This window comes from Neolamprologus brichardi, chromosome 9 (genome assembly GCF_056152115.1).
Source record: "Neolamprologus brichardi isolate AB-2024 chromosome 9, ASM5615211v1, whole genome shotgun sequence".
In the NCBI taxonomy this organism is placed as follows: Eukaryota; Metazoa; Chordata; class Actinopteri; order Cichliformes; family Cichlidae; genus Neolamprologus; species Neolamprologus brichardi.
This window is the reverse complement of record NC_142112.1, coordinates 1501986-1527796: the sequence shown is the minus strand read 5'-3', so window position 1 is coordinate 1527796 and position 25811 is coordinate 1501986. Positions and strand designations below refer to the sequence as shown.

The 25811-nt window shown below is 42.7% G+C and overlaps 1 protein-coding gene across 2 annotated transcripts in view; it reads right to left on the bottom strand.

Moving 5' to 3' along the window:
- Positions 1–25811, bottom strand: part of arhgef4 (Rho guanine nucleotide exchange factor 4) — a 65619-nt gene that overhangs the window by 8609 nt on the left and 31199 nt on the right. Inside the window, exons 2-8 of one of the 2 annotated variants that reach the window (XM_006805152.3) lie at positions 24495–24646; positions 11034–11213; positions 10643–10843; positions 8400–8579; positions 7909–8141; positions 3553–3682; positions 3317–3448 (exon numbers count right to left, since the gene is read on the bottom strand). In XM_006805152.3, coding sequence (XP_006805215.1) covers positions 3317–3448; positions 3553–3682; positions 7909–8141; positions 8400–8579; positions 10643–10843; positions 11034–11213; positions 24495–24646 — 1208 coding nt within the window. Of the gene's footprint in view, positions 1–3316; positions 3449–3552; positions 3683–7908; positions 8142–8399; positions 8580–10642; positions 10844–11033; positions 11214–18515; positions 19528–24494; positions 24647–25811 lie in introns of those variants that run through there. The other variant, XM_006805153.2, reaches the window with a different exon arrangement.

Genomic DNA, 25811 nt, shown 5'->3' with positions numbered 1-25811 from the left:
GAGGCAGCTACAGTTGTAGCCACAGCTGCCCTGGGGCAGACTGACAGCAGCGAGGCTGCCATATCGCGCCATCGGCCCCTCTGACCAACACCAGTAGGCGGTAGGTGAAGTGTCTTGCCCAAGGACACAACGACCAGGACAGAGATGGTAAATGGACTAATTCTTATATATAGCACTTTTCTCTCCCAGAGTACTCAAAGCGCCGTATACAACATGCCTCATTCACCCATTCACACCCACCCATGCAAGCACTTCTAAACGCAAGTGCAAACTAATCTACATTCACACACAGTCACACTCCGATGAACGCATCGGAGGGCAATTTGGGGTTAGTATCTTGCCCAAGGACACTAAACATGCAGATTCGGGAAGCCTAGGATCGAACCACCAACCTTCCGATCAGTAGCTGAGCCACAGCCACCCCGAGAGAGCAGGGGGATCGAACCGGCAACCTTCCGGTTACAGATGAGCTTCCCAACCCCCTGAGCTACGGTCGCCCAGATCTGCCACCTCCGCCAACACATCCAAACCTAGCTGCTGTTCCTTCGGTTTATCATGAACTGGCTGAGGTATTTAATAAGGATCGTGCCTCCACACAGGCCCAATGATTGCGCTATTGACTTGCTATCTGGGCACCATTGCCAACCAGTCGACTCTAAAGCCTGTCCCAGCCGTAAAGGGAGGCCATAGAGGAATACATTACCAACTCACTTGTTGCTTGGATAATTCGGCCATCTTCCTCTCCTTTAGGGGCAGGATTTTTCTTCGTGGAAAAGAAAGACAAGTCTGTAAGACCTTGCATTAATTATCGGGGTTTGAACACAATAACTGTTAAAAAAAATACCCGTTGCCTTTGTTGACTTCTGCGTTTGAGCTTCTCCAAGGAATGACAATCTTCAGTAAACTGGACCTCCGGAATGCGTACCATTTGTTTCGCATAAGGGAGGGGAACGAGTGGAAGATGGCCTTCAACACTCATTTGGGGCAATTTGAGTATCTCGTCATGCTGTTTGGGTTAACAAACGTTCTGGCAGTCTTCCAGGCCATCGTTAATGACATTCTCAGAGACTTCATCAACCACTTTGTTTTCGTCTACCTAGATGATATCCTCATCTTCTACAGGTCAGTGGTGGAGCATGAACGGCATGTAAAACTAGTGTTGCAGAGGCTGCTGGAAAACCGTCTGTTTGTTGAAGCTGAGAAGGGTGAGTTTCATGTGAACACTGCTTCCTTCCTCTCTTCCATTATTAAACAGGAAAATCTGAGACCGGATCCAGTAAAAGTCCAAGCTGTCTTGGAGTGGTCCACACCACCAAACTGCAAACAGCTTCAACGATTCCTGGGGTTTGCAAATGTCTATCGTCGCTTCATTCACGACTTCAGTCAAATTGTCTCACCTCACCTCTCCAAACGTCCTGTTTCAGTGGGGGCAGGCAGCCCATGAGGTTTTTGCTCACGTGAAGCAACCTTTCGCTTTGGTGCCCATTCTCACCCAGCTTAATCGCACCTGACCCTTCATCGTGGAGGTGGAACTTAGTCAACAGACTGAAGGTAAACTCCATCCATGTGTTCACAGAACAAAATTACGACGTTGGCGACAGAGAGCTACTGGATATGGTAAAATGGTAAATGGCCTGTATTTATATAGCACTTTACTAGTCCCTAAGGACCCCAAAGCGCTTTACATATCCAGTCATCCACCCATTCACACACTGGTGATGGCAGCTACATTGTAGCCACAGCCACCCTGGGGCGCACTGACAGAGGCGAGGCTGCCGGACACTGGCGCCACCGGGCCCTCTGACCACCACCAGTAGGCAACGGGTGAAGTGTCTTGCCCAAGGACACAACGACTGACTGTCCAAGCCGGGGCTCAAACCGGCAACCTTCCGATTACAAGGCGAACTCCAAACTCTTGAGCCACGATCAAGTTAGTGCTGGAGGAGTGGCGGCAATGGCTTGAGGGAACAGCACAGCCTTTCACTGTGTGGATAGACCACAAGAACCTCGCCTACCTTCAGTCAGCAAAACGGCTTAATGCGCGCCAAGCCAGGTGGGCACTATTTTTCACACGGTTCAGTTTCTCAATTACCTCCTGGCCTGGGTCCCAAAACGTCAAGCTAGATGCTTTATCACACCAGTTTTCACCTTCTGAGGAGGCTCGAGTGGAAACACTGGTCTTTCCTAGGGGCTGTGTAATAGGAGGACTCCCCTGGGAAATTGAGTCAGTGGTATGGCAGCATACCAAACCTGATCCTGGGACAGGACCCCCGGACCGGCTCTATGTCCCTTCATCCATGCAGGCCCAGGTGCTCCAATGGGCATGATTCTCGTGTCATCCTGGAATCCAACGCACCATCTCGTTCCTGGGAGCCTGTTCTGGTGACTTTAGCTCAAGACGCCCGAGAGTATGTAAAAGCCTGCACCATCTATCCCCAAAATAAATCCCTGACCTCTCCTTCGGCAGGCCTGCTCCAACCGCTACCAACCCCAGGCCCTCTTGATCACACATTGCCCTGGACTTTTTGACAGGCCTTCCACCTTCACCAGGAAACATGGTAATTCTGTCTATTATTGATCGCTTTTCCAAAGCAGCACATTTTGCAGCATTACCTAAGCTCCCCACAGCACTCGAGATGGACCAGCTGCTGATAGATCACTTGTTCCACCTGCATGCAATCCCTTCAGATGTCGTCTCCAACCGTGGACCTCAGTTCACGTCAAAGGTATGGAAGGAATTCTGCTTCACCATTGGTGCCCAGGTCAGTCTCTCATCAGGTTATCACCCCCAAACCAATGGTCAGACAGACAGGCTGAACAAGGAACTAGAGCCCTCTCCCCATTATTCACTGTGCATATGTATATATGTCCCTTTAAATAAATGTTTTCACTTTTCACTAGATTTGGAGTTTTGGAGTCCTGCGATTGAGACCTGCACCAAACAAACCTTGACAATTCAGTTAATGATCCATCTCAGTACATAAATACCACCATTTTTCTTCTTCCACTGACCAAACTGTCTTCTTCTTGTGGAATAAAGTGAATTATTATTAGAAAATTATAGAAATTTATTTGTATTTAGAATACAAATTAAGCCTATTGCTTGACACATTAGTATTACCTTCCACAGACACCTTGAGGGGACTGTTGTTGTGTTTTGGCGCTATATAAATAACACCTGATACACAACCATGAATAACCTTTTCTTTTGTACATATACACTGATGCCCCTTTCTCCTGGCTCTTAGGGTGATTCTTGCCACATGCTTTTATCAATACCTCACAAAATGACATCCATTGTAGAAAAAAAGGGCACCTTTTTACAGTACACCATCTGATGGTCAAAAAGGAAAAACATTCTCTGTTGGCTCTTAGCCTGAGGCAGGGATAGCTTGGTCAGCTCTCCCGAAAAGATGAGCTCAGAGCTTCTGCTGAGGACATCTTCACCCTGTAAAGTTTAAAGCACACATGCAGCTATTACTATTCTCAGACATGCTGCAGTTAATAGTAAGTGTTGGAGAAATGTTAGAAAAAAGATGCTTCATTACCCACCTCAAAATCCTCAACGGAGCTCTGCCACTGAGCGATCTTGTCGATGTTCTCAAGGCGCCGTTTTCTCTCATTTATAAGCCTGGCAACATTCTTCATGGCATTCAAAGCTGCCTCCACGTCTTTGTAGTCCCTAAAGTTTAGAGAGTGACATGCATTTGGATTATAAAGTAAGTATTTGTGGTGATTCCATAACACACTCTTTATATTTTCTGTGAAGCACAACTGTTGCATCCGCCATGCCGCAGAACTCCATTATTAAACAACTGTTAAAGCAATCACTGAGTTGTTGAACAGGGTGTCGTGTTACAGTTACAGTATAGTGTGGTTTCGGACAACCTGTCAGAAAATGGGGCTTTCTGTTGAAAAAAACTAAAACGCTGTGTCTGTTAGTCTTTTCAGACAGAAAACCAACTAATTTATCAGAGGTCACCTTAGAGTGAAGGAGAAAGATGACATTTTATCAGTAACTGTAAACCTTCTGTGCCTCACTTCACAAAATATCTTTAACAAATGCACCATTTTATTTCAGTTCAATTGAATTGAATTTATAAAGTGCCAATCCACAACAAAAGTCGCCTCAAGGCCTTTTATACTGTAGGGTGATAAAGACCCTACAATGTTAGAAAGAAAATCCCAACAATCAAATGAGCCCCCATGAGCGGGAAGGAGAAACTCCCTTTGAATGGGAAAAATCTCAGGTGGAGCCAGGCTGAGGGGAGGGCCAGCCATCTGAGGTGAGGGGATAGAGAAGCAGAGAGACACAGAGTCATAGTTACTAATGAGTGACTGAATCATTCATGAATGAATGAATAAATCCGCTGTGTATAAAGCCACAGAGAGTGAATGAAGAAGAAATGGTCAGTGAATCATGGGAACCCCCCAGCAGCCTAAACCTATTTCAGCATATCTAAGGGATGATTCAGTGTCACGTGATCCAGCCCTACCTATACGCTTTAAAAAAGGAAAGTTTTAGGCCTAATCTAAAAGTACAAATAGCGTCTGTCTCCTAATCCCAGACTGTGAGCTACTGATATCCCATTCCCCCAACTCTCAATTATGATAGTATGGTATTATGAGGTCTTTAAGATAAGATGATTATTCAACATTTTGTATGTAAGGAGAAGGTTGTTAAATTGGGGGATTTACAGAGAGCCCATGGGGAGAAATATGGTTTATCTTCTTAGTCCCTCCAGCCTTCTCAGCTGAAGGCTTTTCAGGGAGATAATACTGGATTTTCAGTAGTTAACACTAGAAGTAATAAATGCATGAACTGACAGAATCTTCTAGTGATATTGCACAAATACATAACAGTAGTTATGTGTACAGTCAAGGACATGGCCTGATTAAAAAATGACACAGGTTCCTCAAAGGGCTGCTAGAGGCCAAGGTAAGTCCAGTATCTGGTTTGACATAATGTTTTTAAGATTCCTGCGGCCAAATGAAAAAAAAAAACTCAGTTCAGAGGTAAATTAATCATATTTAAAGTTGGGCTATCACTTAATGATCAGACTTAGAGCAGTCTTTAGTTCTAAGAGACATGTTTACATGTTAGAGAAAGTCAATATAAGCAGCTATTAAAGCTGTTGTATTTACTGGTACATCCTTGGAAAGGGTGTGAAATTTACTCTAATTGTTAGAAAAATAATAATCATTAGTCTTTACTATTAAAGTCTAAAGGAAGACTCCATTCAGCAGAGTGTGTTAAAAAGAAACCTATCATTGACAGATAGTAAGATGTCCGAGCTCTACAGAAGACTTTTCCTTCAGAGTGTTGGATTGTGTGTGATGAGGACACAGAGGCAGGCGGAGGTTTGAACAGAAGCGAGCCCTTTATTGAACCGATGGAACAGGTACAAAACAAAGGCAAAAGTCCAAGTGTCAATGGGAACTATTGAAAAACTAAACTTGGAACGACAGAAACCAGAAGATAACAGGACACTCTGATAAGGGGACCTGACACCAAATAAACACAGGAGGGTGGTCAGGGGAAGTGGAGACACATGGGAACACAGCTGAAGCAAACAGACGAGATAGGGGAAGCAAAACTGAACATGCACGAGACAAGGGGCTGACAAAATAAAACAGGAAAAACAACACGGAGAGAGTGAGGGACACGGAGAGACGAAGACAACCTCGACACAAAAGGGAACTGAGAATGAACGAGGACTAAGAACTAGAAATATAGACAATAACCCAGGAAGCACGGGGGGACATCAAAGGCACGAACAAATCCAGATAAATCCAGAACACTTTTCTCAAAACACAATACAATATTGATTCAGAAGTCCAACAAACAAAACATACGATGAAACAGACCCAGGGATCCTAAACTATAGTATTGCTATGTAAAGCAAAACACAGATATTCCAGGTCAAATTAAGGTCTTCCAAAGGCACGATAGCCTCTCCAGCCTATGAGTTATGTGTTTAAGTTAAATGCAGTGTCATTTCAACATATAAATGGATGAACAACATTATTTGACTGGGCACTAAACCTGACAAAAAAGTCAGAGACATCAGATAAACACACTGAAGATGATGGAAACAACTAAAACTGTCTTTGTCTTGTCCAGTTAGAGTGGACAAGGATAAATAGAGTTTTAATTCACCTTTAACAGTGATGGATGGATGGATGGATGGATGGATGGATGGATGGATGGTTGGATGGATGGTTGGATGGATGGATGGTTGTTTGCCGATTTTGGTTTGGAGTTTGCTTGTATGGGAGCAGACACGGTCTCTACGGGGATGGAGTTTTGGGGGTTTGCTGGAGGGTGTTGCTATAGGTCATCAGAACAGCCTGGCGCTAAACTGCAGAGCCTTGGATTGGTTCTGCTGCAGCCCATTACCTGCATGTCATTCCCACACACTCTTTCCTCCCTTGCTTTACTCTTCACTCATTGCACTGTGCAAAGAATGAACAGTAAAGGCAAAAATAAATCAATCAGTTTAAATAAATACTGATAAAATACAGTGACCAGCTCTAATGAAATTATGTATTTGCACATTTTAAGTACATTTAAGGTGATGCACTTGCATTTATATTGTGCTCTTCTAGTCATACTGATGCTGCAGTGCTTTAGACTTTCTTTTGGGCACTCCTCCCTCTAGGGCAGTGGTGGGCAACTCCAGGCCTCGAGGGCCGGTGTCCTGCAGGTTTTAGATCTCACCCTGGGTCAACACACCTGAATCAGATGATTAGTTCATCACCAGGCCTCTGGAGAACTTCAAGACATGTTGTGGATTTAGCCATTTAAACCAGCTGTGTTGGATCAAGGACACGTCTAAAACCTGCAGGACACCGGCCCTCGAGGCCTGGAGTTGCCCACCACTGCTCTCAGTGGTTTGTTCACCTCAATCTCAGGTCATACATCCTCATCTGTCACACTAATCCTCTGCATGTCTTCCTTCACTACATCAATAAGCCTTTCTTCCTCCTGCCTGACTAGTCCATCTTGAAGATTCACTGTCATGGACTCTGGGGTGTTGGCCGAGTTTGATCCTGAATGCTTCTTCTCAGTTTCCTGTGCCGTAGTTGCTAGCTTACTTTTTTAACTTTCACATTTTCCTCATTAGATTTGTGTTGTGTTTTATGGATTTTTTTTAGGCTTACAAAACAGATTGTATTCTGTTTATTGGGCACTTTTGTGTATCTGCCTTGTCTATGGACAATGTAGGATGACCATTAACCTAACATGCATGAAATTGAACTAGAAAGAAACTGGAACATGCAGGTAGACATGCAATTCTCCACACAGAATCCATCTCATACTAATATATTATTCTTGTTTTCCTCTTATGGAAGTTTCCGTGACCCCTGGTCTCTATATGTTCCTCCCTGAGCCTGGTTCAGCCACACGTCTGAAGATTTAAGAGGTCTTCCTGTTAAAAGGGAGTTCTTCCTTCTCGCTGTAGGCAATCATTGTTGAAATTCAGTTTAAGGCAGAGGCTCTTTTTTTATATCCCACTAAGATTTAAGGCTGCATCACTCTTAAGAATGAAGATGAAACCCAAAGAGTGTAAAAGTAAAACTTCAGATGACTGCATCTGACCACGTGATGCCCTGGTTAAGCCTTTAGGAAATCTTCAATTTTGAAATATCTCCCAACTTGTGATTCTGTTATTCTGTTGTACTCACACGGGCAACTGTTGAAATTAAGAAAAAGTCATTAAGCTATTTTAGCGCTTTCATTTGGAGGAAAAGCTTTGTTGGTGACACAGAAAAGCATGTGACTGTCTGCATGGATTTTTGGACTCGTCTACTGATGAAATGTACGTCACAGAGAGGAGCCAACTGGACCCTCACTAGCTCGGGAGCACTTAAATTCTGACAGTTTGTCAAAGAGCTTACGGTCACCTGTGCTGTGGGTTGGTATATTTGAGCAGTTCTGCCAGCTGCAGCGGGTACTTGCAGATCTTCTGAACTGGAGTCAGCAAAAAACCATCCAAAGATATGTCAATCATCTTCTGAAGCAGTCGGCAAGCCTCAAAGAAGAATACATACTTGTTGACCTTCATCAACTTGGAGAGTTGGATGCAGGCATTGGGGTGGTTGTTGCAATACTCTGAATAGATCTGGAAATCTGTTTGCTGAACACACACAACAACACATCGGGCTAGAGGTGAGAGAACGGTGTGGGAAGAGTGTTCAACATGTGACTGAAAACACCTCAGACCTGTCATGAAACATCATAAAGCATTTTCAATTAATCAGGCAAAATAATGTAATATAAGCACTATGACATGGACAACTGAGAAGGAAGGTGTGTGTGTGGGTTAACTGGTTTTCTAAAGGTTTTAAGAAAACCAGTTGAAGATCTTTTGTTGTTGTTTTTTGATTCAGCTTACATGTTCAAGGAAGCAGCAACCAATCTCACTCAGATGTGGCTGCTCCTTGTTGAACTTCTGCTCGAGACCTTTGAGGAACTTCCTCTGGAATCGGTAGATCTCTTCGATATTCCCAAAGATGGTACGAAGCTGCTCTTCAGTGAACATGTCTGTCCTTTTGCGGCACTGTTTGATGTAACCCTGAGGGACAGAGACAGGAGGAAAGCCTGATGTTAGATGTCAAACATGCACAGAGCTCAGTGTGTTCACAGACTAACTATTCTCTCTCATCATTGGTCATTTGTACATTTCAGACTATCTCAGAGTTCAGGCCCAGATTTCCTGATGCTGGAGGACAGATTTCCAAAGTTCTTTTTCCTACATTCAGGTTTGGGGGCCAAATAAAGGGACAGAATCACTGACAGGGTCTTGCTGGGGGGCCTTGGGCTCTGGTGGAGAACGTCCAATGTGTTTTTTTGCTCAGCATGCTGCTGTCCACTGCAGCTTTGCTGTTGGTTGCAGCCACTTGGGGCCTCTGGGCTTATGTTGGTTCTCATTATGCACATGCTCACCGCCCCCCCAATCAAAATGGGCCACAGTATTATTATTTCAGTAGTAATAAGAATGAAGTTTATGAAGTTTAGGAGTATACTTGCCAACATTTAGATGTAAAATGTTCTTTGTGTAAGTGCAGATGGGTGTGAGAACTGGAAAAGCGTTTTTTTAAACTTGTTATAAAAATGTATATGCAAAAACTACTGCTATGTGAAATTAAACTGGTGAGGTAAAATATAACTGTTGGTGAATGTTTTGCTAATCAAAAACTGAACCCTTCTAAAAGAAGAACGTAGTGTAACTCATACCAGTGATGTTGGAAGTGAGACAACTGTTGCTGTGATTTGGCACAATATGAATACAACTGATGCTGAACTGATGCTGGCGTCATCACATTTTGAAAATTTCTTCAATACAGTTTAATATTGTCCTGGAGATCAAATAAGGTCAAACTTTCCTAAAATGTCTTTTTGTATTTAAAAATAAATTCTGTTACCTTTGCTTTTATTGGCAAGATTTAGGGAATGAAACTGGTATATGGCAAAAAATAATGAAAACCTGAAATTCCATTTTAAGCAATAAATTGCCCAAAAAAATTATAATGTAAGTTAATTTAACACTCCATTTTCAAAATAGATAGATAGATATGTCATTAAAGGAAAGAGCCAGAAAACTCATAAATGTATGCAAAGCCAGAGTAAATAGGGAGTGAGTGCTTTGGTGGACTTCTGCATTCTTGGAGTATTAACCTTTGTTTCTCTTCCACAGGTGTCTTTGGTCCTGTCTCCCTCTCCTCAAACCAAACTGGCCGCCCCCTCCATGAGGGAGGTTTCTTCCTTTTAAAAGGGAGTTTTTCCTTCCCACTGTTGCCAGGTGCTTGATCTTTGGGGCTCCTGTATTATTGTAGGGTCTCTGTTGCACATTGTAAAGGGTCTTGAGGCAAATCTAGTTGTGATTAGGTGATGTATAAATAAAACTGAACTGAATCCTTACATTAAAGTTCTGACCTGGAAGATGACATGTTTGTCGAAAATGTGACTCTGGCTTGTTGTACACTTTAATAAAGAAGCATTGTTTTTTTTTGTTTTTTGTTTTTTTACAAAATATTGCATGTTTTAAAGTCTTGCTCTTAAAAAAAGAAACAACAAAAGCTAAGAGAGGGTTGTAATTCATTCAGCAAGTCCCTGTGCTGGTCTGTACTCTGCCCACAGTCCACAGACATGATTTACTCGTAAATATCTACATTTCATAGATATTAATGTGAATGTAAATGACAGTTTGTCCTTATTTGTCAGCCCTGTGATCAATCCTCAGGCCTCTTATGCATTAACAGCTCAGTGACACTCAGGTGCTGGAGCTTGTACAAGCGGTAAAGAAAATGAATGGAAGGATGTGACCTGTGTATACATTATCATACAGCCTAGACTTGAATCAGGCTGCAGGTTAAATACTGTGGGGAGTGTGTAGACTGTAATACAGTTATTCACAATAAAGTTTGAGCTGGTCAAGCAGATAATGGGATGAGAAAAATGTCAAAATGAGCTGGTCAATGAAACTACGGGAGGATTTAGACATTTAGAGGGTTGGCAGGTGTATTGGAGACATACAAGAGAGTTAAGCAGAAAAAGTTCCTCATCTAGAAATAGATTTGTAGATGAAGCTCGAACAGATGTGTCCCCAGTAAAACACCAATCAATTTCAATGCAAACCTCACAGATGTCTTTCAGGTGCTTGATGTAGTCTCTCTCTGTGCTCATAATCTCATTGATGACATTTGTTCTCATCTGCTCTTTGCAGGGTAACCCAGGTCCCAGCAACAGGCCCAGACTTGCCCGGTCCTCTTGTCCAGCCTGAGCCTCCTCTAGGTGGGCCAGATACTCGTCCATGGGTTCGTCCTGGTTCACACGCAACTGGAGAATGCAGGCAGTGTTAAAAGTATGCAATGGACTCTAAGTGGCTCAAATAATAACCCTGTCTGTCCTCTTTTTCTTCACAGATGCCAAAGTTTAACAGCAGTTTGATGTCTTTTGATATATATCCTGTATATCCTTACCTGGAGGATTGAACATGCACCAGAGTACAGTCAGAACAGTTTCTCACCCGTACAAAGCTGGCAGGGAACCAGCCCTCACTGTCCATGATGCGACCCCACCACCACTCCTTGTTAGTTGCATCCACTACTTCAATGACATCACCAGCCTTGAAACCTAGCTCCTGGTCATCCATGGTAACATGGTCCCAGAGCCCCTCTGCATACACCACACTGCCATCACTGATGAGCTGCAGAGAAACGACAACAGGAGGGACTGTGGTCACGTACAATCAACTTCTAGTTGGGACTGCAGTAGAGTCGTGGTTACAGGATTAATGTAAGAACTATTTCAGCCCTGTAGCCAGGTACACGTGTGGTCTAAAGCTTGCATACACGCTTCATGGGCATGAATGTTGTGCTCATTTTGGGCATTGATTTCTTTTAACTGTTCCTTTTCTTAGGGTGACATGAGTGTACACATCTTTACTACATCCTGGGTCTGTTTACTCAGTGAGTTTAAGCTTTTTGGTTTGTAGCTTTTCTTTCTTTAAATCTCTTATTCTTGGTTTTCCTAGGGTTTGTATTTTTCCATGTACTTTTTCAGTTTCCTGTTTCTGGAATCGGATCTACTTTAGGCACTCATGTAATTAACACTCATCTTTACGGACACCTCCATCATTTGAGTCTGCACGCTTCCACCACAGCACAGCAGAATTTCATGTAATGACTTAAAAAAAAACAAGTTTTAACATATTTTTGAATTTTTTCTAATTCACACAGGGTCAAAAGTCTACATACAGCCATACTGATATCTGGTAAAATATCTCTTAGTAGGGTGCACCTCAACCAGACACTTTAGATATGTCCACTCTTCTTAGCATAAGTGCTAGAGGTCACTTAAATTCATTGGTTTCCTGCTATGGCCCTGGCTTTAAGCACCGTCTGCACATTTTCAAAAGGATTAAAGTCAAAGGCCATTTCTAAACAGCTGCAGATTCCAGGATTCAATTTCAGCTCAATTTTATTTATATAGCACCAAATACCATCACAGGATCAACAGCTCAAAGTGTATGTAAGCACAAGTTAAACGGATATGTCACTGCTTTACCAAGATCTCAAAGAAGACCAGAACTGCTAACCTGAGACGAGAACAACTTGGTAGTATGTTCAGGAACAACCCAGGAGCCGTTAACGACTGTGTGTGCTATCATTTTGTGTTTTGACAGCGTCCACAGAATGAAAAATCACAGAGAAGCTAAAATCAAAGTAAACTTAGAAGGAGATACATTATGGAAGAAGAAGAAACAGAGGAAGAAACGGTAAATGGACTAGTTCTTATAAAGCGCTTTTCTACTCTCTCTAGTGCTCTATCCAACACGTCGCATTCACCCCATACACACCCATTCACACAAGCACTATTATCTATACGGTGAGTGCTTTCTAACTATCATTCATACGCATTCAAACTCCGATGGATGCATCGGAGAGCAAGTTGGGGTTAGCATCTTGCCCAAGGATATTTGGCATGCAAACTGGGGAAGCCAGGGATCAAACCACCAACCTTCCGATCAGCAGCTGACCTGCTAACCTCCTGAGCTACAGCCACCCCTCCCAGGTGGGAGCAATGTTACTGAGGAAAACTCTGAGGTGATCATCACGGTGCCTTGAATGCTCCACCAGGTCATTGCGCCATCATGGCTTCAGGCTTACAAAGACCATGCATAATTTTGCTCAGCCTCACATTTCTGAAGACACAACATGAATCCTGATGTATCAGCTGAGCATCCCTCCTCTCTGCTCACTTGATTTAGATTTTAATGACACAGCAGGACCTCATCTGAATGTTAATAAAATATAAAAATTATAACAGATAAAAATACATCTCTTAATGAGGGTTGTGCTGATGGAAAATGATGACAGAAGCTGACTGACAATAGCCAGTCAATGGGATTTTTAAGTCGTTTCAACACTGGCCCGTTAAACATCAGAATTGTAATAAACCGATTCTGCTCGTGACCCAACACATCTGCTAACACAGATGTATGTGTGTGTGCATAGACACAGACACACACAATCGTACCCACACTTCTGCTCTGACAGTAATGTGCCTGTATGGAGCAGTTACAAAGTCCCATTGCCACTGGAAAAACATCAAACCAGGGGTGTCAAACATAAGGCCCGGGGCACAGAATTGGCCTGAGCAAATACCCAAATCCGGCACATTGGATGACACTGGAAAATGCAAAGGAGGACATGAATTTTGAGCTTTTAATCGAATTTTTACAAGCATTACAGCTTAACTTACAGATAAAGACCTTACCAATAGCAATTCATCCTAGATGAAAGTAATCAAATTGATTTAGATATATATTTCTGTAGTTTTAGTGCTCTAATAGGGTGATATGGTACTACAAGGTCATTAAGATAAGATGGGGCCTGATTATTTAAGACCTTGTATGTGAGGAGCAGGATTTTGAATTCTGGATTTAACAGGAAGCCAAAACAGGAGAAATATGCTCTCTCTTTCTAGTCCCTGTCAGTACTCTTGCTGCAGCATTTTGGATTAACTGAAGGCTTTTCAGGGAGTTTTTAGGACTTCCTGATAATAATGAATTACAGTCGTCCAGGCTGGAAGTAATAAATGCATGAACTAGTTTTTCAGCGTCACTCTGAGACAGGATATTTCTAATTTTAGAGATGTTGCACAAATGGAAGAAAGCAGTCTTACATATTTGTTTAATATGTGCGTTGAAGGACATGTCCTGGTCAAAAATGACTCCAAGGTTCCTCACAGTGTTACTGGAGGCCAAGGTAATGCCATCCAGAGTAAGAATCTGGTTAGATACCATATTTCTAAGCTTTTCAGCGCCGAATACAATGACCTCTGTTTGATCTGAATTAAGAAGCAGAAAGTTAGTGGCCATCCAGGTCTTTATGTCTTTAAGACATTCCTGCAGTTTAACTAATTGGTGTGTGTTATCTGGCTTCATGGACAGATAGAGCTGGGTGTCATCTGCATAGCAGTGTAAATGTATGCTATGTCTTCTAATGATGCTGCCTTAGGGAAGCATGTATAATGTAAACAGAATTGGTCCTAGCACTGAACCCTGTGGAACTCCATAATTGACCTCAGTGTGTGAAGAGGACTCTCCAGAGTGTGATTAAAGTGGTGGGTGGGTTCTTTTACATTTTGAGAGAGATTAATAACTAATAGCAGGTTAAATGCTGTGTTGAGGCTGTCATTTTTATCATCCCCACTTGGGGGACGCTCCCATAGGGCTTAAAATCTGAGACTCTCCACCAGCTGCTCTTAAAACCGAAGAAGCTTCTGTGATGAGAGGTGAAACGTCTTCAAGAAACTTCAGACGCTTTTCTTTCCAAGCTCCTTAGACTACTGAGATCCTTCATAGATAGGCTACATCCACGTGGTTGTTAAAATCACCCACAATAATTGGGTGAAGTAGAACCGCTCAGTGCATCATGGACTTAGACTCATTGTAGCATAACTAAAGGAGGAGTCAGCGTCATCTGATAGAGCCCTAACTATATGCTTTATAAAAATGGAAAGTTTTAAGTCTAAAAGTAGAGAGGGTGGAGGAAACTTGTGTTTGGGCAAACTTGTGTTTGGGCTGTGTGTTTTTGCCCTGGTTTCTAGATCTAGGGACTGCCCAATGTTAAAATTTCAGGGAACATGAAAGTTATGGTGGAGAGTGGGTAGGTGGTTGCAGCTGCAGGTCACAATTACTGTCTCTGAAAAAGAATCTGAAGATGAGCTAGAGATTGTGGACAGGAAGACAAGAAATCAGCTGACATCTGGAAAGCTGGAATGAAGAGGTGACAGAATACTACTGAATGAAGCATAGACTAAACACTAACAGGAAAACCACTTTATCACTGAGTGGGTGAAGACAATCTGGAAATGAATAAATACCACCCGCTCAATGAGGGGATGCTGATTAGGTATGAGGGGAAGAATCTAACTCCACAACTCCACTCCTTAGAAGGAAACAACAGCTCCAACACATAACAAAAAACAACCTAAAAATACCCTGGCCATGAAAGTACCCCCCAGCCCCAACAGTTGCCACCAGGTGGCTACCTGGCTTGCCTGGATGAGCCCTATGAAGGTCTATAAAAGGATCCATAATGAAAGACTGGGGAATCCAGAATCTGTCCTCCAGGCCATAGCCCTCTCAGTCCACCAGAAACTGAAGACCCCCACCCCGCTGCCAGACGTCCACAATCTTGTGAATGGATAAGAATTGGACAATTGTCCACCAACTGGGTGAGGAGACTTGGTAGGAGTCACAGTACGCTGGAAGAAATGGTCTTAATCTGGGAGACATTGAACGAGGGATGTATTTTCATAGCTGCTGGAAGCTTTAAGCGGATTGCAGACAGGTTGATAATGTGCACAATTTCAAACGGGCCGATAAATCCTGTCCTTCAACGACAACCAGACTTTTTGAGCAACTGCATAGGACAGAGCCAGGGTCCTATGCTGATCAGCCAAGCAGAGGTTTTGTTCGGCAGACTTCCACAGTGCAGTTCGACGCCAAAATGCGACTGCAGTGGTGCATGTGGTGATGAATTGATGGGACTGCGAGAAGAAGAAGAAGAAAAGGCGGCCGATAACCTAAAGATGCCGCAAACGGTGATAGCCCATGGCAGAGGAGGTGAACATGTTGTGCACATACTCAACTAAGTAGCTAACAGTTGATGGAACAAAGGTGCGATTGGTCAGACCCCTGCCAGAATTATGCCATCTAAGCTAAACTCACTTTATCTGGTCCATTATTTGTCAAATCAACATTCCCACTACGACACAAGATGGAGGCAGAATTGTTGTGGTGCTGATGTTCATTGCTCGGGTGCAACCTGGCAACCTGTCAGGTTTAACATTTCAGGCCCTGGGGCAATATTTCTGTTTTTTGAAGAAATGATACATTTTTGGTGATCTGTCCAAATGAGGGAGGCTGTTCTGTCCCCTCCAACCAATGCTACCATTCCTCTAATGCAACTGGGAAAAGTCAGTGGGAGAGAAATGTGCAATGGTTGATTCAAACAGCCAAATCAGCTAGCTCATCTAAAGACCCAGTCTTTCCTCATTGGCAAGTTTGTCCTTTAGACGCCTTATCACTTTACCCCAAATCTTAAATACCGCCCACTCAACAAGGGGTTAATGATCAGAAGCTCCACCACACAACTAAAAACAAACAGAAAAACACCCTGGCCATGACATTATCTTTACATTTAAGAGTTATATACCAGAGAGTCTAGCAGTTCTGATTGGTGGCTTTTAGAGTAGCCACAGGATCGAGAGCTGTACGCAGTGAAGACGTAAAACTACTAACAGGATAATCGGCTTGTGTGGGAGTAGAGTTAAGGTAGCTGCTCTCCCGTGTTGGAACATGGAGAAGATAAGGTTGAGGAATGATATCCTTAAACTTCGTTACAGCACTTTCAGAAGTGTGATGAGGTACTCTGCAAGTCATTGCTGAACATTTAAACGATCAGAAATGATCAGACAACAGAGTGATTACATTTTAATGTTCAGTTTCTATGTCATTGGTCAGAAAAAGATCTAGAGTTGGTTAAAGTGGTGGGTGTGTTGTTTTCCATTTTGAGATGAGCCAGTTGACTCTAATAATTTACTCTATTATTAGAGTCAACTGGCTCATGGTGTGTTGAGTCTGTCATTTTCAGTATGGATGTTCAACTCACCCACAATAATTATTTTATTTGAGCTGAGTAATTAATGAGTCGAGCACTAAACTGTGAGTAAGGACAGGCTGACGATAAATAACAACAAATAAAACCATTTTTCAGTTTTCCAGTTAGGAAAGCACCAAGCTTTCACATCTTTTCAACTCTGTGTGGGTCTTTGGTTGATTAATAAGCTGGAGTGGAAGATTGCTGCCACACTCGCTCCTCAGCCTGTGCCTCAAGGATTGACACATAGTAAGATTCGGGGGTGTTGATTCATTTAAACTGCTGTGCAGAGTAAATCAATGCGTTGATCAATAAATGATTTATGTACTAATAGGCACTAAGCCACATTTCACTGTTTTATTAGATTTTGCATTAGTGGATGCTGTGCTCCTCTTTCTTTGTTTTATGTTTAAATCATTGTTGCTGGTTTGGGTGGTCTGGGAGTAGACAGTCTCTAAGACGATGGGGTTCCCTTCAATTTTATTTATGCAGCGCCAAATCACAACAACAGTGTCCTCAGGAGGCTTTATACTGTAAGGTAAAGACCCTACAATAATACAAAGAAAACCCCATATAACCCTAAGGAAGAACTCCCTTTTAACAGGAAAGAGCCTCCGACAGAACCAGGCTCAGGGAGGGGCGGGACACATTGTAGGGTTTTGGATAAAAGAAGGAGAGAAGCTGCAGAGAGGCATTAAAGACTGCAGGTGTGCTGGTTTACTGGTGCTTGAGGACAGCTATGGCTGTCCTACTTTGGCCTCACAGGGCCGGGCCAGTTCTGGGTTTTTCAAAGGTGCCGAGCTGGGTCTGTTCACATCCCTGATTTAAACTGTTTAGCTGATATCTTTCCACTTGGTAAACAGAATGCTGGAAATATAAACTTGGATTTTATTTATTTACCAATAAATACTCTTCTTTTGAACCTGACTCTATTCAACAGTTTCTGTTCTAAAAAGCATAAGAAAAAAATAAAAACTTCAAATTAAAAGAAAACAATTAAGACATGAGCTACAACTATTAAATTATCTGAGAATGTTAACTGTGTATCATTCAAACAGAACTCACTTAAAGTACTCACTGAAAATAAGAAAAGAGCCTTAAACCTTCTTATTTCATTTTGTGTTACCTCGGTGATCTAATGTCCATCCACTTATTTTCATTTATGATGGTGGAAACCATTAGATTGATTTTGCTTTAAAAGACCACATTTTACTTTGATTCAGGAGTCTCCTCCAGGCTTTGAGTAACATCCTCATAGTCATGAATGTAGGGAATTAACTGTGTCTCCTCATCAACGTGATTTCTGAGAAGATCATTGGTGAGTATGTTTGGGGTCTGGGGTGCATTTTAATGTCCCCATCATGGCTCATGAAACCAGTGAAGGAAAGGTCTGAACTGGAATTGAGGACACTATGTTACTGTGGCAACCTGTCAATCATAAAGCAGCCATTGATAAATAAATACTTAAGAAGATGTTAAACTCCTTACAGAACCATGACTTCAACAATGAACAGTGTGACACTTCTGCTCAGTCTTACACAGTGATGCTCCCTGATTCAGCACAATAACAACATAAATGTTGCTCTATTGTTAACACAATATTAACAACATTAACAACTTTTTTGCAATAAATAAATAAATAATAATAATTAAAAAAAAAAAAAGAATAACACAAGTTTCCTCCCAGCAACACAATCTCAAATCCATTGTTGGATTGTCGTGGAGACTGGAGTCACAGAAACTGTCTGCACTACAGATCATTAGTGTAACCATGGTGTTCTGCAGGCTTTTATATGAAACACACATCCTCCGACCCTTTGCCCTCCTGCTGATTGTACCTGTGTTCTGCTGCTGCCATGCTGGAAGCCCATCAGTCCAAACAGCACAGCGCTCCTCTGTTCTCCTGTTTGTACTTCACCTGGTCTCCTCCTCCATCCAGGAGTCTTAGTTTGTGTCTATGAGAGTGTTGGTCTGTGTGCTCTACTGGAAGGCCAGTAGGAACATGAGAACTACATTGATGATTATCAGCAACATCATGATGAGGAACACCACCACCTTCTGGGTCTCTGGGGGGAGGTTGCAGCGCAGCATGGTGTTAAAGAATCCCATCCTCTGCCTGCTCCACCTCCCTGAACCACCGCCACGAGCCATCAGTTCCCTAGCTTCTTCCTCTTCCTCCTCAGCACCGCCTCCCCTCCCCCGTCTTCTCTCCCTCAACACCAAGCCTCCACACCACACCGCGTCACCTCGTCCTCCTTCTCGACTATCGATGTCAGTATCCTCTCGGGCTGCTCTCTTCCTCCGCTCAGCTCCAGCGGCGTCCTCCTCTGTTTTTCCTGCCACTTTGCTAATTTGCCAGCGTTGACCCGGCCTGCCTGTGGAGGCTGGGTGCCTACCTGTGTCAGCGTCTGCGTAACGCTTTGGGAAGATATCTGTGTATTACGTGCTGAGCATGGACCCCCCCCTCCTCTTTTCTTTGAGGAAAAAGCGCCTCCCCTCCTCCTCGCTCTGTCTTCTTTGTATCCACCACTTCTGTTTTTCCTTTCGGCTCTTCTCTCTTTTAGTCAGGATATCAGGATGAAAGCCAGCCAGTGGGTTGCTGCACCGCTCCAATACGTGATCATGGCTCGTCCTTTTTTCCGTCTGTCCGCTTGTTTTCCAGAGCGTTCTTGTCTACAGCCCACATAAACTCTTTTCTTCTACCTCTTAAACCAAATGGCCATTTGGAGCTGGCTTGTTGTATCTGTGCTCATCTTTTCTCTCCATTAAGAGCTCCTTCTAAAATGGTGCTCTGCCTGGAGCCGTGCTACCTCAACCATCTAACTACTAGGATCAACCTTGTTTCCTTTATTCTCCCCTTCCTTCCCTTCCCTTTTATATTGTGCCCACCCTTGCATAAGCTGGCAGCCAATCAGAATACGGAGTGTGTCAGCATATCCTAGATACCACAGTAGTTGAGGCAAGCACATTGTAACCCATTGGAGGGCAGCAAAGAGGGGGGCAGGGTATTTGGCAGAGAGGGACGGAGGAGGGGGGATAGTGAAGACTGATCTAAGGAGAGCTGATGCGTGTGTGTGCACATGTACATCGTATCTATTACTGCAGGATTCAACATAACAGCAAAGCAACAACAGTTATAAAGGACCTGTATGAAGTGTGATCAGAAGATCATTAAGATAACAACAACATTTCTTTCACAATGATTCAGTGTTTGGAGTACTGGGCACCAGCGGCACCCCTACTGAAAAATCTTTTACTATATAGTTGCTTTCACAAGGTGGGACCAGAGCTTCCACTCAATAATCCACATCTCCACACATCTATTCCTAGTTTCAGCTTTTCACACTCTCTCTACTAATCCCATCTATCAGGCATGAGAGCTGCGACCTATTATATTTATGTGACCCGTGGGAGGTAGCCATTTCCATAGGATGGAGCTGTAGGCATACAGTCAGTTCACAAGGGGTTCATACAAAATAAGGTTAAACATATAACGGTAGCACCTAAAAACAATTAAAAGCTTTACTTTATTAAATACGTTTAAAACTATAAAGTTGTGTGATTGTACGTGGGAGACAGGATAATCGATAACCTGTGAAAACCAATCAACGTTTGACACAAAGAGATGGCAGCTCACACTGAACACCAACTGGGCAAAACAATATAAAAATCTTCAGTGCCGTCTCCACTCAAGCTCACCACAGTGCATGCAAAAGCAGCCAGAAAAAAAACCAGCTTCCACGCAGTAATCCACTCTAACATACAATCAGTCCCTGCATTGGTGCTGATACAGTGAAATAAAACAAACAAACAGAACATGCAGCTGTCACAATAATCTTCACCAATCTAAACACATTAAAATAAGCACTGGTGCATCAGGACCTCGGCCCTGCAGCCAGAAATCCACCCAGGCAAAGCAGCAGCTCTGCACTCTGTAAATGGAAACAGGACATCACTCTGAACAGTCGACCGCAGCAGGAATATCCCGCCTGGCTTCATAAGTGTTGTTCAGTTACCTGTTCACAAGTTCGAGTCACACCCTCATAAGTATCGGCAGGTGGTGGTGGACATGTTTCTCCACAGGAATAAAACCATGTTTTCCTCCTACAACGGCACATATAACTTTAACCTTCCGCCAAATCACCAAAATGCAATCTTGGGTGACCTGCCGCTCCAACCGAAGGCTATGGGACCCACATCAAGCTGTCATAAACAGTTACAAGTGGCAAATAGCACAGCTTGGAACAGGCACACAGCTCCAGGTTCACTCACCTGTGCTTATAAAAGGGAAAAACCCAGCTCCGCCTTCCAGGGGAGGTTCCCAGTCTCAGGGCTCACCTGTCACGTCTAGTATCATTAGCATCACTGAACTATCAATCAACCTTACACATCCATTACTACTATGGATATTTTTTCATGTGTTTTCATTGTCAGTAAGTAACAAAAAGTGAAATATTCCCAGACTGGAATTTAGGAATCTGGAGAACTGGTGCCAGAGGAACAACCTCCTTCTAAACGTCAGTAAGACAAAGGAGTTGATAGTGGACTTCAGCACTAAGCAGGAGAGGAACTACCAGACCCCCGTCATCAACGAGTGCCCAGTGGAGAGAGTGGACAGCTTCAAATACCTCGGAGTTCACATCACGCAGGACCTGTCATGGTCCTGTCACATCAACACCGTGGTGAAAAAGGCCTGTCAGCGTCTCTACCACCTCAGACGCTTGAGAGACTTCCGACTGCCCCCCAAGGTGCTCAGGAACTTTTACTCCTGCACCATAGAGAGCATCCTGACGGGAAACATCTTAACCTGGTTCGGGAACAGCACCATGCAGGACAGACGAGCTCTACAGAGGGTTGTGCGTTCAGCTGAGCGCACCATCCGCTCCGAGCTCCCTGACCTGCACTCAATCTACAGCAGGCGGTGCTGGACCAAGGCCAGGAAGATCGTGAAGGACCTCAGCCATCCCAACAACGGACTGTTCTCTCTGTTGAGGTCAGGAAAGAGATTCCGCTCCCTGAAGACCAACACAGAGAGACTGAGGAGGAGCTTCTTCCCGCAGGCGATACGGTCTCTCAATCACACCACCACACAGTACTGACCCACACATATAGTTCTTACACACACACTGGACATTCTGGACATTTGTTTACACTTCATCACTTTAAGCATATTTGCACTGCACAAGACACTGTATAATGTGGATTGCAGCTGCTGTTATTGTGTGTATATATATTTATATTTCTCTTACATTCTTATAAATGTCTATACTTTGTATTTTGTTGTACAGTTATCTTATTTTCAACTTTAATTTATATATTTTATCTTATTCTTTCCCAGTTAAATTTACCCTTCATTCTTTTTGTGTTGTACAGTTATCTCATTCTTAACTTAATTTTTTTATATTTTATTTTATTCCTTCCTGGTTAAATTTACCCTTTTTTATTTTCATATTTATTTATTTCCTATCTTATTCATAGCCTTTTCTTTTTCTTTAGGTCACGAGCAGTTGTCCAAGCATTTCACTACATATCATACTGTGTATGACTGTGTATGTGACAAATAAAAAATTTGAATTTGAATTTGAATTTGAATTGACTGTCCTGATTGCTTCTAAAAACAGTTTACAGATGTGAAGGATGCAGGATGGATTCTCCACATAACTCTTAATGATGGGATGTTTTTTTCTTGCTCTCAAATGCCTAACCCAGTGCTTTCATCTAGGTCCAGAGAGGAGAAAAAAACAGTCATGAGAGAACTGGGGTCAGCATCAGCAGCATCGTGGTATTCATTCTCCATTCTTTTAGGCAATAATGTAATGGAAGAGAACAAGGCAGTGTCATGACAGTTGGTTCCTGCAGCAATAATAAAGAGTAGGGATGGTTAGCCCGTTCGCTAGCTAACTACACAGCATACATGTGAAACTGAATTCTATATCACGTCCAAATCAACATCAGTCCTTCTGTGGTGGAGGGCGTGTCTAAGCACTGTTTAGGCTTTCAACACTGAAAAATGAACAACAAACTGCTCAAAGCCGTGTATTTAATGGCCATGGGTGTCAGCAGTGGTTTGGGATCATTTATGCTGAGCAATTTTTTAAAAAACGTATGAAATGCCAAGTAGGTGCTGCACATTTAGACCAACTTGAAATTTGATATATGTGAAAAAGTGTTTGCCCACTTCCTGAATTCTTTGTTTAATGATCTGAAACACGTAAGTGTGATAAACATGCAAAAAACAAACTTTAATATTAGAGAAAGAAATTGCAAGTAAATACAAAATGCAGCTTTTGAACAATGATTTCATTTCTCAAGAGAAAAACACTTTTGTAATCTGGCACTCTGCTGAAACTGTAATTGCCCCCTTAATAAATCATGTATTAACTGTGATTAACAACAGTTTTTGGAGTTCAGTTTTACTACCGACATCCATGGCTAATTACTGTCATATCTGTTAAATCAAGACACCACTTCAATAGTATCTGTCTGACAACGTGAATTTGGTTGCAACATCAACATATCATGCCACAATGTAGAGAAAAGTCATTGATATCTATCACTCTGGAATAGGGATGGGTACCGATATCCACATAAACGGTAGTAACCAGACCAAAAAGCAGCGCACATTTCGGTGCTTTATTTCAGTGCTTTTTTTTCCTGTGATGTCACACACTTTGGATTCTAGCCAATCATTTTACGTTTCCGAGGATAGTAGGCGGGTCCAGGTACGTTCTTTTAGAGCAGAGCTACAGATTAAAAATGCCCAAGGTGAAGCGGTCAAAAGAAAAATAAACATGGAATAGAATGGGAACACAAAAGGGTTTAATAAACAATCAACAGGGAACTGTGATATACAACAAAAGGACCTCGTATAATGTATGGGATTAAACCTATAACCAGGAAGAAACAGTTTACAGAGTTTAGAGAGCTTATTTAGGCTACAACAGGCCAAGGCTGCTGGGGGCGTCAGTGTTTCTTCTTTACACACCTTCACTCTGTCATCACACACGAAATTGCATTTTTCAAGTTTTATTTTTTTTAATCTCTGGCTCTCTTCCTCCCCTCCTCACTTCCTGCCCTCCCCTTATCAATAGCTAGTTGCAGCAGATGCCCCCCCCCCGAGCCTGAATCTGCCAGAGACTTCTTCCTGTTAAAGGGAGTTTTTCCTTCCCAATGTAACCAAGTGCTTGCACATAGGGGTTTGCCTTTTTGGGGGGTTTTCTTTATTATTTTGCTTCTTTGTGCTGCACACATAAATCAAATTATATGAAAACGCGTGTGTGGATTGTTCATCAATTAGTAGATTTTGGCTTTTTGCTTGGTTGACTGAGTGAAATGCTGTATTAAATGGCCTGTATTTGTATAACGCTTTACTTAGTCCCTATGGACCCCAAAGCGCCTTACACTACATACAGTCATTCACCCATTCACACACACATTCACACACACATTCACGCACACATTCACGCACACATTCACACACACATTCACGCACACATTCACACACACATTCACGCACACATTCACGCACTGGTGATGGCAGCTACATTGTAGCCACAGCTGCCCTGGGGCGCACTGACAGAGGCGATAAGATAAATATAACAGATAACAGATTAGATAAATATAGCATCCGGTTCACTTACACCCTGGTTTTGTATCACAGTTGTCAAAGCAATCACTCACAGCCACATGTAGAATTTCTGGAGTGAAATAGTGAAAAACTTTATTTGTGGATGTGTATGCACAACTCAAAATCAGGACTCATGTAAGCTTTGGTGGTCACAAGATGGTGCTAGAGATTACAGTTCCATGTTGTTTACCTCATTGATGGCAAGTTGCTCTCCTCCGCCTCCTCCTGGGTGTCCGTAACGATGTCCAGATCCTCGAAACTCATCATAGAGGAGGTCCTCTTCACTGCTCAGGTCATCCCCAAACGCTGACTTTTCAAATGTGCCATCAGGAGCGACTGCAGCTGAGTCAGGAAAAGACAGAAAAAGAAACAGATGTCTTCACATGTGTTTGTAATTTGATTACATTCGATTTATAATCAAGTATATCTTTGTATTTTTATGCCAGTTTTCTAAACACTAAAATATAAAACTGTACAGATGCCTGGGATTAAAATAATGCACAGAAGACAGGCAGACATTTCATAGGTTAAGCAGCCCAGTGTAATGTTAATGAGAGTTGAGTATTTTAGCACCTCCTAGTGGTTCACATGGAAACTGCAGTCAGGTGAATGCTGTGGCTTTACTCGCATCCCTTCCTGTTGGATGTTTAGGGTCACATGAGCAGGGTAATACAGGAAGCCATTTTAGTATTAGGAACGCACAATGAGGGGTACCATTAGTCTGTTTAATCCTTCAACATCCACCTGTGAAAGGACGAGCTGTGTCCTTTCACAGATACTGGAAGAATGTCCACCAGTGAAGACACAACAGTAAACAATCCTTTACTTCCATGTCTGAGTCGTCATTCAGCGCTTTCATTGCCTCCTGCATATGTTTAGCTGTCTGTCAACTCGTGCAGAGCCACGCACGAGACAGAATACTCAGTAAGTCCAACACGCCGGCTGCCGGCTGCACAATCAGCTGCTGTTGTTCACAAGATGCAATCAGGGATATTTCATCTGCTAATCATTCTTTCTTTTCCCAAACACTTCACAACGTAACAGGTTACTACATCACAACGTAACAGGTTACTACATCACAGCACAAACATTACTTACTGAAATGCAGTCGGCAACCCTGACAACCTCACACTCTTCTTCCCTTACATTTGGGCTTCACCTTTATTCTCACTTAATATAAAGGAAACCAGTCAGTCAAAATCAGGTCTCCAAAAAGTCTGCCGTCTCTTTCTCAGAGTTTTTCAAAACTTGATTCCTTAACATAAAACATCACTGTTGCATCCTGGGGCAGCAAACACGATCCCCGATTTTTCATTTTACCGTCCTTATGTTCCACTGAGTTACTGCTTTTAACTAATGTTAAACTAATGTAAATCTACTTACAAACCAGCCCGCTGACTGAATGTTCTGCACGGCAATAAAATGTTCCAAAAACTTGATTTCTTAAATCCACACACAGTTACATCTGTGTCAGGACTCTGATGTACATCAGCCTGTAAAGTGTTTC